Genomic DNA, 13,012 nt, shown 5'->3' with positions numbered 1-13,012 from the left:
AAAAAATAAGTATAAAACTGTGGACTCGGATAGCAAGTGGCTAATAGACAGATATCAGAAAGTGGTATATTGGAGTGTGAATTTGCAAGATTTAAGGTGATCAGTGGTGTACCCCACTGATCAGTCCTTGGGCCACTTGTTCAGTCTTTACATTAATCATATTTGAAAGGACCTGATAGACATGTGCAATTGTTGATGATGATTCAAAGATAGGCATGGCCATCAGGGATGGGATGCTACTGATATCCAGCACTGATTTGAATAGGCAAATGATGATGGCTGTCATTTCATTATTAATTAGTGTAAAGTTATGCATTTTGACATGATGAGATATCTAATGGCTTATTATATTGGTGGGATTATACTTGGAGAAATTGATGATGATGCTAGAGATCTTATAATTATGGTGGATAGGAATTTGAAGATCAAGGTCACATAGTAAAAATTGCAAATACAACTCAGAGGATGTGATGCTGAAATTAAACATTGACAAGGATAAGGACTTCGTTTTGCCTCCTTAAGGCCTTGATACAACTGCACCTGGTCTACTGTGGGCATATTTGGTTACAAAAGAATAGTTACAAAGATGATATCAGGATTATGGGAATGGATTGAGATTATGTGGACTGCAAGCACTGGTTAACAGGAGAAAGAAGCAGTGATATGATAGAGGCCTCTAAACTTCTGAAAGGGTATCGTAGGATATGAGTTGGAGCTTTTTGTTATATGGCAGGTGCGGAGAGCACAAGGGAGCATCCATGGAAAGTTGTAGCTAAGAAAAGGGTGAGAGCTAGAATTTTTCTTGCACAGAACTGTAAGTGAGTGAACAATTTGTCTGTTGAAGTAGTGAGTGTATCTGGTGTGAACGAGTTTATAAAGTAGGTGTGACATCTGATGTGTGTGTGTGTGTGTGTTGTATGGCCTTGCTCTCAATGAGCCCTTGACTCCCTGGAGGATAATAATAATATAATTATTATTATCCTCCAATATTATCATAGGATAATAATAATTATATTATTATTATCCTATGATAATACTAAATAATATTATCATAGGATAATAATAATATAATTATTATTATCCTATGATAATATTATTTAGTAATAACAATATGATATTACATCATAATATTATGATGATAATAATAGCCTGTAATAATTATAGAGAACTAACTGGGACTCTTGATCCATCATTCAATTTTTACCTTCATATAGTGGCATTATTCTAAGTATTCAGTAGAACAATAAACGAAAGAGGACAGACTACAGTTTGAGACTTTGTCAATCAAATAACTTTACAAATATTTTTACTTAGAACTGTCTGATTATTAAGATGGCAGTAATTTAAACATCATCACATAGATGTTTACTTCTTCTTCTCCCTTCTTTGTATTAGGCCTACTGGCCTGTTATAGAACTATCTTAAGTACCCATCTCGAGGATAAGGTAACTAGCCTTATGCCTCCTAGTATATTCTATGGCTGTAGCTGTGTGTGTTCACAGGACCGGTTTACCTGCTTGCGGGATGAAAAACTCCCAGATAAACTGGGGAGAAAAACCCTCCTCCATCCCCAAGAGCTGCTAACTTGACTGTCTGAGAAAGATCCTTAGGCTCCTCACATCAACGACGGGAAGGTTGCGAAGCGCATAGCCACTAGGCTAACTGCACAGACATAGATGTTTGCATAAATGGAAATATACAAAAAAATTTTGAAATATTTTATATTAGGTAGGGAATTGTGTGCATGTCTGTGTTCAGTGAATTTTTTTTTTTTCTCATCTGTTGGAATATATGATATTATATTTATGTTATTTCATTGTCAATTTTTTTTTTTTTTTTTCCAGCTGAAAGATTTCCTTGAAGATACTCATCCAGTGTTATCATTAATTAAAGCTTGGGTTAGAGAAAAGTTGTATTCTGATGAGGTAATTTCTTTTAATGTCATGGATGTTTGTATACTAGAAATTTTCATAAAATTGTGTCCAAAAGTAGTAGTATTTATTTATTTTTATCATTGCAGTTTCTGAGTGATGCACGAATTGATATTAATGCAAAATAGATAATATGCCCCCCTCCCTTCATGACTGATTCATTAGAAAGGGTTATAGAGATTTTCCAGCTACCCTTGTTCCTTATAAGGTTCAGCATACCACTTGCCTATTGTTTCATATTTGTTAAAGTTTTTCACATGTGTAGATGTTGACTTTTATTGATTATTTACTGACTTGATTTTGCTCTTTGAATATACTTACATTGTAAATATTTTTCTCTGTGTTTGTTTGTGTGTACATTGTTTCCAGTCAGTGTGCCTCATGAATGTTCCATCTGAATAATATGTTGTGTATGTGTAAAGAGGCCAATTTTCATGCTCAGAAATAGAATTTTGTTACCCTCATTTAAAAAAAAATATATATTCACAACAAATGGATCAGGATATTACATGGACATATGTATGTTCTTTTTACATATTTAAGGCTTCTTACAGACTGATAAATATGTCTTGTCGGTGCTGTTAAATTATGTATAATGATGTAAGGAGGAGCCTCCATAGCTCAATCAGTATAAACAAAGCCCTTTGGTTGGAAAGACCTGGGTTCAATTCCCGTCCGTGATGTGAGAAAATTTATGGAGGTAGATGGTTTTTTCTCCTGGAAACTCGGGTTTTTCATCCCCCAGAACAGACAAACCGGCCACAGTAGAACACCCTCAATTCACACTCAATAATGATGTAAGGAGGAGCCTCCATAGCTCAATCAGTATAAACAAAGCCCTTTGGTTTTAAAGACCTGGGTTCAATTCCTGTCTGTGATGCGAGACAATTTATGGAGGTAGATGGTTTTTTCTCCTGGAAACTCGGGTTTTTCATCCCCCAGAACAGACAAACCAGCCACAGTAGAACACACTCAATTTACAAACAAGAATACTTGGAGGAATGGTGGGGGGGGGGGAACCACCTTATCCTTGTATTATGGTTAGGAAATCCAAGGATACTTGGAAGACTATGGGTGTTTAAGTGCTTGTTAAATCAATCCATCCATCCACTGATAGATAAGGAGACATGTCAACCACAATAAAACTCGATTAAATGAAAATTAATTACAAATATTTAATTTTCTTTTTCTTCTTCTTTCTGTCATGTGTTTTAGGTCAAGTGGCCTGTTCTGGTCTCATGCCATCACTTTCTTGGTCTTCCAAATCTTCTTTTTCCATTTATTTTATATCCATATAGTATTTTTGGCAGTCTGCTATTGTCCATTTCATTTTGATATTCTAACCATTTTTGTTTACATTTACTTATATACCAGTTAATTGGTTTTTATATTCAGGAATTGTAAAATTCCTTCATTTGTTTTATGATTGCACTTGGTATATCTAGCTATTTTTCTGAGAAATTTCATTTTTGCTATTTGAATCCATTTTTTATTCTCCTTTTTTATGGTCTACATTTCACTTCTATATAATAAAGTTGCTTTAGACAAAATGTTATGTATTATGATTCTGATATGTTTTTGAACTAGGGATGTCTCAAATTTATTATTTATTATGATTATTAAAAAAAAATAATAAAATAAATATCAACTAATGCCTTTTTATTCCCGTATGTTATTTAAAATAACAAAATTGGTTATTTTAATGTCTATATCTTTTTCATCTTCATATGATAAGTCACATCTCAGGTATTTGAAAGTGTTTACTTATTCTAATATTTTATTATCTATCACTATTTTACTTTTAATTGGGGTTTCTCCTTTGAGAGCTATTATCTGCTCTCCAGCCAAAGGCTGTGGGCAAGGATGTTTGTGATTGTCTGTGAAAATACTAGTGTGGTGATGGGCACTAAATGGCATTCGTGTAGATGATGATGGTAGTTGCTATTCATTGTAGTTGGTCGATTGAGTGGTAGAGAGAGAGAGTTGTAGAGTAGGTGCCCTCTCTCAATGAGTCCTTTGGCTCCCTGGAGGTGTCATCTAATAATAATAATAATTTGCAAGTTGCAAATAGTGGTCATGGTTTTTAGGCAGGTGGAGGTGTACAGGATGAAATATTTAATTGGGTGTTATTATAGATCTGGTAATATGTAGGCTAATGAGAAGGAAATGTATAGGCAAATTGGCCTAGCTAGCAAGAAACGAGTGTTCATTATGGGCATCTTTAATTATGGTAATATAGACTGGAATCAATAGACTCCATCTGGGGGTAAAGAAAATGAATTTCTAGAGTTTCTGAAAGACAATTCTGAAAGATCATGAGGATCAAGAGTTGGATTTGATCATCTCATCAGATGATGTTATTATAAATGGGGTATCAAATCTTCCACCATGAGGTGATCACTTGCAAGGTGACCAGTCATTCTAGGATGTCTGCTAGAAAGGGATATATATGTGGAATTATAAGGATGGTAATTATGAAAAGCTCAGGAAACAGCTTGCAGTAATAAATTGGAAAGAGGAACTGGATGGAAAGGATATCAATGCTATTTGGGCCCTACTCAGGAACTATTTGGTGGGGGCAATATAAGAATGTATTCCAAAGGTTAATAAGGTAAATAGAGCAGGTGTGAAATGGATGAATCAATAGATAAGGTATGCAATCTGGAAGAAGAAGGTATGATGGAAGAAGCACAAGATTGAGTAGTTATAACAACCAGTTTCATGAGAAGTACAAAGAGCAGGCAAGGAATGTGACTTACTTGATAAGGGTAGAAAGTGCAATATGAGCAGCAGTCAGCTAATGTGGCCATAAAAAAAAAATAAAAAAATCCAAAATAATTTTTTCGATATGTGACCAGTAGAAGAAAGAATAATTATGGTATGATGGGATTGATTATTGAAAACGGAGGAATAATAACTGCTACAAAGATATAGTTGAGATATTTAATGACCAATTTATAAAGGTATTTCATTCTTATGAATGTGACATCATGCAGATCTTGAAAGCAGTGAGAAAGAAGGAGGAGTTGTTAGTAAGTGGACAGGGGTATATGAGGAATTGAATCAACTTGATATAAATAAGGCTATAGGACTTGATGCTATTTCACCATGTTTTGAGGGAGTGTTCTGGAGAGTTAACAACAGCTTTTACATTTGTTTTCAACATGAGTCTTGCACTGGGTCAAGTTCCAAAGGCATGGAAAGAGGGTAAAATTGTTCTGATTCATAAGGGAGGTGATAAGAGTAGGGCTTTGAATTATAGACCAGTCTGTGTGTCTGGAGTTGTGGTTAAGGTGGTGATGTTAGTTAGGACTAAGATTCAGAATTGGGTTAAGGTGGTGATGTTAGTTAGGACCAAGATTCAGAATTGGGTTAAGGTGGTGATGTTAGTTAGGACCAAGATTCAGAATTGGTTTGACAATAGAAAAATACTCTTTGGTGGCCAGCATGGATTTGTTAAAGGAAGATCGTGCTTTAGCAATCTGCTTACTTTTTAATAATAAAGTGACAAATGCATTGGATAAGGGTGTTGCATATACAGTGGTATATTTAGATTTTGCAAAGGTGTTTGATAAACTGCCACATGACAAGCTGGTAATTAAATTGGAACCGATGGGGCTCAACAGTAGATTAGTTCACTGGATTGGAGATCGGCTGTGTGATAGGTATTGGCGAGTTGTCTGTGGAGGAGCAATATCCCAGAAGAGGAAAGTTACTAGTAGTGTACCCCAAGGGTCTGTTTTGGGTCCATTGTTGTTTAATTTGTATGTAAATGATATTGGGAGAGGTCTGAATGGTGATATGCAGCTGTTTGCAGATGATGCAAAGTTGGAGAGAACTATCAGGAGTAGAGCAGATGCTGTGGCTTTACAAGAGGACTTGAATACACTGGCTGAATGGGTAAATGAGTGGGCGTATCAATTCAGTGTTGCAAAGTGTAATGTTTGAAATTTGGGAAGCAGAGATGCGATGTAGAGTACACAGTTGGTTGAAATATCATGGAAGAGGTAGAGGAGATGAGAGATCTGGGAGTGATTTTAGATAAAGACCTTCTTGAACATGTTACTAAAATTGTAGGCACAACACAGCGGATAATGGGAATGATGCGGAGGACACTAACTTGTAGAAGTAAGGATGTTATGGTTCCTTTCTATAATGCTTTGATCAAGCCACATATGGATTATGCAGATTGCACAGATTTGGTTACTTGGTTTTCAAAAAGATGAAGATGTATTGGAAAAGGTTCAGAGACAATTGACTAAGATGGTTTCTGGTCTCTGGAATGTTGAATATAAAAACAGATTGACAAAATGCAGTTTGCAGAAATTGGTATATAGAAGGAGGAGGAGAGATGTGATCGAGACATATAAGCTGTTAAGAAGTTATTACCAGATTAATGTTGGGGAGGTTTTGCAAAGAATAGGGCTGAGGAGGCAGGTTTTTTGCATGGAGAGTGGTGAGTGATTGGAATACGTTGTCTGAGAGTGTGGTGAGCTCAGAGACAGCGAACATATTTAAGGTGCGCTATGATAAACTGTGTGTATGACAGTGGACCTCCCATGATGACTCCATGGTTTTTTATAATAATAATAATAATGATGATGATAATAATCTTCTGATGCAGATAATAAAATTTGATCATCTACAAACAATAGTGTATCTATCTTTATTTGTGAGTTTATTTGTCTACCAAAGTTATGTCGTTTCCAGATTGTTATAATTTTATTTATATATATTAAAAAGAAGAGATGTTAGGGTACATTCTCTTGATATGTCTTTCCATCTGATATTTGTTCTAATTTGACTGCTTTTTATTCCCTGTATATATTTCTTGAATGGACTGTGAGATCTGGTTGGTATATTTAAGTTGGTAAATATTTTAAACAATTTTTGTCTATTAATTTTATGAAAGGCTTTTTCATAATCGATGAAAGTAATGTATGTTTCTTTTTGAAATTCTCTTCTCTGTTCAATTAATAATTTTAAAAGTAAAAATTGAGTCTGCAAGAATGGCCTTTTTGGAATCCATTCTGTTACTCTGTAGTTTGTTCTCTACAGTACTGGTTAATTTCTCTGTAATATTCCTGCGTATATTTTGTACCTTGCATTTAGCAGACTAATTCCCCTATAATTATTGCAGTCATCTTTAGTTCATATTTTATAAATTGGAATAATCAGTGCTTTTTTCCCCAAGAGTTTGGAGTTTTTCCAGAAATCTAGACCATGTTAAAGAATTTCAGGAGTCTCATTTAATTTTTCGCCTGCATATTTGTAGAGTTCTGTGTTTTTGTTGCCATCTTACTATTTTTCATCTTGTTTACTGTATTTTTAGTTCTCATATCATAATATTTTTTGTTAGATGAGTCTTTGTTGTATAAAATTTTACTTCTTTATTATCATCAGTCCCAATATTCTGAAAATAAGTTCTCCATAAATCTGTTGTTTGTATTTTTACCTTTTTTTATTTCTTTCTTCGTATATTTTATTATTTTATAGATTTTTGATTTTGGCTTAGATATATCCTTTTCTAGTCCTTATACAAAATTGTTCCATCTCTGTATGTATTTTCCTTACTTATTGTTTTGCAATTGCACTATTCCTTTTGTAGTCTATTTTTGTTTCTGCTGTCTTGGAATTTAGCCATTTCTGGTAACTCATTATTATTATCTTTTATATTTCTCTGTTCCGGTTTTGCAGTCCTCTTTTTCTGTTCCATTTACTCTTTATTCCCAAGCTTTCTGTTGTTGCTTAACAAACTCCTTATTGGATAAGGTATTTTCATTTGATCCTGATACAGTTCAAAAACTTAGAACTCATTGTGCAAGGCTGCCCAGAATTTATAGATTCTCCATGTTGCATAAACCATGATATCTTCTTTAGCCTATTGTAGATCACGTAAGAAGTCCTATATACACATTTTCTAAGTTCTTTAAATATCCTGTCATCCTTATCTGACTGTTGCATTTTCTTATATTAAAAATATAACTGCCTTTATATCAAAAATAAAGATTTGAGACTTTATTCTACAGATTTACTGGTAACTTTTGACATAACATCACTTTTTACTAATGCTCCACTATCTGACATCCTAGAATTTTTATCATGAAAATTTCAATGAGAAATTTTAGACCTTTTCAAAATTTCTCATGAATTCTGGATATTTCAGATGAAATGAAAAGCTTTACCAACAAATTGAAGGTAATGTGATAGGTTTTCCAATTTCTCTTATCCTTGCTAACTTTTACTTTTTACAACTGGAAGAAAAATTGCCACATTTAATCCAAAAACTTCCTATGGCTTTGCTATTTGGAATAATTCACATCAGCAACTAGAATAGAAGAATTAGATGGTTCCTTATCAACAAATATATTTTGTAAACCTTGCTTCTCAGGTCAGTATATCCATCACACTTCTGCTCCTCACCATCCTTCACAGAAGCATAATATTATTAAATACTTTCTTTTAAGAGATCATATCATCTGTTCCTCATCTGAAATTCTTCAAAAAGAAATTTCTACAGTCAAAGAAATGGCTATTCCCAATGGTTACACCAGAACAATAGAATAGATTATCAACAGTTTTTCTCCAATCTCTATTAGAAGAGATGACTCACATAGAATCTCCATCTCATATCTCCATTCCATTAAAGGCAGTTTCAAATGTATTTCTTCTATCTTTAAGATAGAAGATAACTCTTCTATTTTAAAGAAGTTTGATATCTTTACTACATTCAAGCCTATTAATTCATTCAAATATATATGGCAATCTTCAAAAGATAAAATTTCACCTCAACTGCTGCTGGAGCATATTCAGTCCTGCAACTGCCAGTTATTCTGCTTTGGACAAACAGGCCAATCTGTTTCTGTATGAATCTGTGAACATCATTCCTATGTTGTCCATAAGAAATGGAACAGTGCATCCAGAAAAGGGAGTATATTATTTTTTTCAATCTCATGATAAAGATGATATGAAAACAGAAACTAAAGATATTCTGGATATCTGAGGTAATTACTTTGAAAGACTATTAAATGGAACAAGCAGTGATAGTACAGTGGTACTGAACAAATAAGAGGAATGCAAACAAGAGGGCAAATTAATACTTTAGATATTAATCATCATCATCATCATCAAATTCCTGACATGTACCCTCAAGGGGTGTATAGGATATGATAGTACTTCATGAAAAATTTACCTCATTACTAACTTCTTATCTACAATTTTCCTCCAAATCAGTCTGTTACTTGTTAAGACTCCAACATCATTATCAGATCTTATATTTCTATCGTCTAAGGCACTTTCTACCGTATCAATCCACCTATATCTTGGTGTTAGATCCTGAATGGGGAAATTTTGAAAGGGAATTATTCATTCAGAATCTAACATGCAAAAACTAACAACTTAAGGACATGCCTGCACTTCAGCAGAAAATAGAGAAGACTTGTTTACTATATGTGAAAAAATATATTCTTTTGTATGTAATTTACTGAGATCTTATTGTTGTTTAACCAGAAATCAAAGTGAGAATTTGTATCATAATATAGTATTTGTGTAAGGAAAATATTTAGTTCATTAAGATATCCAGTGTGTTGTAAGTCTCCAGACAACTCATAAGTAGCAGTCCAAAGGTCGTGTGCTAGTCACCCAGATTGGCATAATGCCGGAGGCATAAATGAAGAGGGTTGTGTGGAAAGATACAGCAAAGAAAGAGGGCACACGAAGTGAGAATATAAGACGATGCACACCATAGCTCTTTTTCTCTTTTTTCTGGTTCCTGCTTGGTGATTTTTGACTGGTGAATTGAGAGAGACGTGTGTAGGTGTTGCAATGTCGGACAGCGGGCCTTTTCCTGGAGATGCTTAAGAAATTTCACGCGGAGCTGTTCGTGAATTATTGTCCTTGCAGAATCGTGCCAATCGCTGGAATCCCATTGGAAGGAGCGCAGAAAATCCCCTTAGACGTGGCAGCAAACACGTTTGTATCCGGCAGCAGAATTCAAGGACTGCGTAAGCCCAACGCCATGTGCAGAGACGGAATAATCAGAAGGTAACCAGACCACATGGAAGCTACATATTGTCTGGAACAGAATCGGTAATGTAGAAAATTTTATTGTATGTTTCAGAAATATTAGAGGAAGGAAAAACGTGTGTAAGCATAAAGTATAGACAATTATTAAGAGGACTTTAGTGATAATTCCCTTTTGGAAATAACTAGTTTCCTTTAGCAAAGATTGTCTGGAGACAGTTATATTATTGAATGAGATTGAACCTGATAAGGTGAAATGGGTATTGCTGAGAGCTTTTAATTGATAACCTTGAGAATGTGTAAATTTGTAACTTGGAATAACTTGTGGAAGGGGATTACAGGTTATGTAATGTTGTATAGCATTCTTTGAACCAACTTAGCATGAACTGATTTTACTTAGCATGTACTGATTTCCTTAGCATTGAATATATGTTGCATCTTAACTGTTAATGTTTTATTTCTTATGCCTGAGTTATGCCTGATTATGAGATCAAATTACCACTTATAAAATAGAACCTTAGCGAGAAGAATTTAGAAAGTATATAACGATAGATTACAGGTCACGACTGCAAAGTACCAGAAATCTATATAGCCATAACGAAATGTAAAATGAGGTGTGTATGCCTTAAGATCTAGGAATGTTTCCCTGAACAAGAATCTTTTCTGTTATAGAATACTGGATGGCACAGCATAGTATAAATTTGCCAGTATCTGAAGAGGAAGTAACCCTAGATAGAAATAAGTTAGGCTAAACTATAGAATAGAAAATAGTGATTATTGAGATAATAAAGATAGAGAAATAGAAGAAATTGACATAACAATGGTCTTCTTCTGGGTCGTTTTCCTGCCAACCTGGCAGAGAACACTTGTTTTGCTAATCTTTCCTCGCCCATTCTGTTCAAGTGACCATACCACCTGGGATTAGCTCTGCTAACTCATTCCTGGATGCTGACAATGTCAAGTTCTTTTCTAATATCCTCATTTTTCATATAATATTGACATTAATGCCATCTGTTCATGCCTCTAATCTTGAACAGGACTCATCTGCAGTCTCTAGTCTTTGGTCAAGTGTTTTACTTCTGACACAGCTCTCAGATCCATAAGTTAAAACTGGTTTGAACACTGTCTTGTATACAGCTAATTTAGTGTTCCGACTAATTTCTCTCTTATTCCATATGAATTTATTCAGTTGCCTTCCCACCATACCAGCTTTGATGATTCTGTTATCTATTTCCATATTTAATTTACCATCATCACTAAAAATCATGCCTAAGTAGCTGAAATGTTTTACTTGTTTCATAGGTTCTCCGTTCACAATGCAGTTGACATTTTCAACGATTCTACCTATTTTTATTGTCTTTGTCTTTTTATTGCTGACCTTCATACCATATCTATTACAACAGTTATTCAATTTAGTCAGGGAATCTTGCAAACTTGTAGCAGATTTATTTAGAAGTATAACATCGTCCGCATAAAGCAAAGAGCTGACATTAACATTTCCAATTCTGATATCATTTTTAATACCACTTTCCTTCATAATGTGATCCATATAGATAATGAATAATATAGAGGATAATATACATCCTTGTCTCACACCAGATTTAACATTAAACCATCTTCCTCCTTCAATTCTAACTGCTGACTTGCAACTCAAATAAAGACTAAGTATTGCTTGATATAATGCCCCATTGACACCATATAACTGTAGTGTATTGAATAGCTTCTCTCTTGGCACCTTGTCATATGCCTTTTCCAGATCAACAAAACTTAAATACAGATCTTTGTTATATTCCCATGCTTTCGCAACTAATTGTCCTAAAGTGAAGATCTGATCCTGATAGCCTCTATTTGGCCTGAATCCAGCTTGTTCTTCACCAAGCTTCCCCTTCCACAATTCTTCTCAACCGTTTCTCAAGTATACTTGCATAGATATTGCCAGGAACACGCAGTAGGGGAATACCTCTGTAATTCTCACATTCAGTTTTATTTCCCTTTTTATATATTAGTACTATGAGAGCTCTACTCCAATCATCAAGAATTCGTCTCTCTGTCCAGGCCTTCTGAACTATGCGGTGCAGCCACTGTAAGACTTTTTTTATCACCTTACTTCAGCATTTCTAGTCGAATATCATCTATTCCTGCTGCCTTTCCACATTTCAAGCCTTTGATGGCTTTTTCTACTTCAAGTATGGATACATATTCCTGACTGTATGCCTGTTGAGTGTTTTTTGCCACTGTGCTATCACTGCTTGTTTCATTTAGCAATTTTTCAAAGTAATTACTCCATACTTCAAGGATATCTTTTTCTCCCATTTTCATGTCACCTTTATCATCTGTAACTCCTTTTACAGCACTCTTTTCTCCATTTCTAAGCTTCTTCAATAAGCTTAGAATAGGAGGCTTCTAAGATAAGATATTCTGCAGGCTTCTAAGCCTCCAGAATATCTTACCACCTTCTTGATATTTATTTTCTATGTTCTCGCCAAAGTCCTCCCATGACTTTTGTTTAGCTAGTTTTACACAGTTTTTAGCTTTCTTACATTTGTCTCTGTATTCTCTAAGAGCACAAGCTGACTTATTTGCCAGGAACTTTTGATATGCTTTCTTCTTTTCCTTCACTGCCTCTTTAACTTCCTATGTCCACCATGGAGTTCTGATTTTTCTATCCTTGCAGACAACCTCACCACATGCCTCTCTGGCTGAATCAATCAGGGTTTTCTTCAAGGTTTGCCACTGAATCTCCAAGTTTTGGTTCTTGTTCTCAAACTCCTTCATTTTTTCTTCAATAATCTTTGTGTATTTTAGTCTACAGTTCACAATTGAGCTGCTCAACTTTTATTCGCTTTAAAACTTTCTTATATGTCATTCTTTTCAATATGAAATTCAATTTTATCCTGCTCAAGACTAAATAGTGATCGCTTCCCATTTCAATTCCTCTGTACACTCTGGTGTCCTGCACCCATGAAAAATCATCACTATCAACAATAACATAGTCAATGAGACTTTTCTTTTTCCTTGCCTATTTAGATATTAAATGCTTATCAAATGCCTGAAATGTG

General features: G+C 34.6%; 1 protein-coding gene across 1 annotated transcript in view; it reads left to right on the top strand.

Moving 5' to 3' along the window:
- LOC150097249 (uncharacterized) overlaps positions 1 to 13,012 on the top strand; it is a 550,351-nt gene that overhangs the window by 233,092 nt on the left and 304,247 nt on the right. Inside the window, exon 15 of the mRNA XM_090407628.1 lies at positions 1,845 to 1,925. Within this exon, the coding sequence (XP_090263754.1) occupies positions 1,845 to 1,925 (81 nt within the window). The remainder of the gene's footprint in view (positions 1 to 1,844; positions 1,926 to 13,012) is intronic.

The sequence above is a fragment of the Typopeltis vanoorti genome, chromosome 17, assembly GCF_054136105.1.
Source record: "Typopeltis vanoorti isolate ZY-2024b chromosome 17, IOZ_Tvanoo_1.0, whole genome shotgun sequence".
Lineage (NCBI taxonomy): Eukaryota > Metazoa > Arthropoda > Arachnida > Uropygi > Thelyphonidae > Typopeltis > Typopeltis vanoorti.
This window is presented reverse-complemented; position numbering and strand designations above follow the sequence as displayed.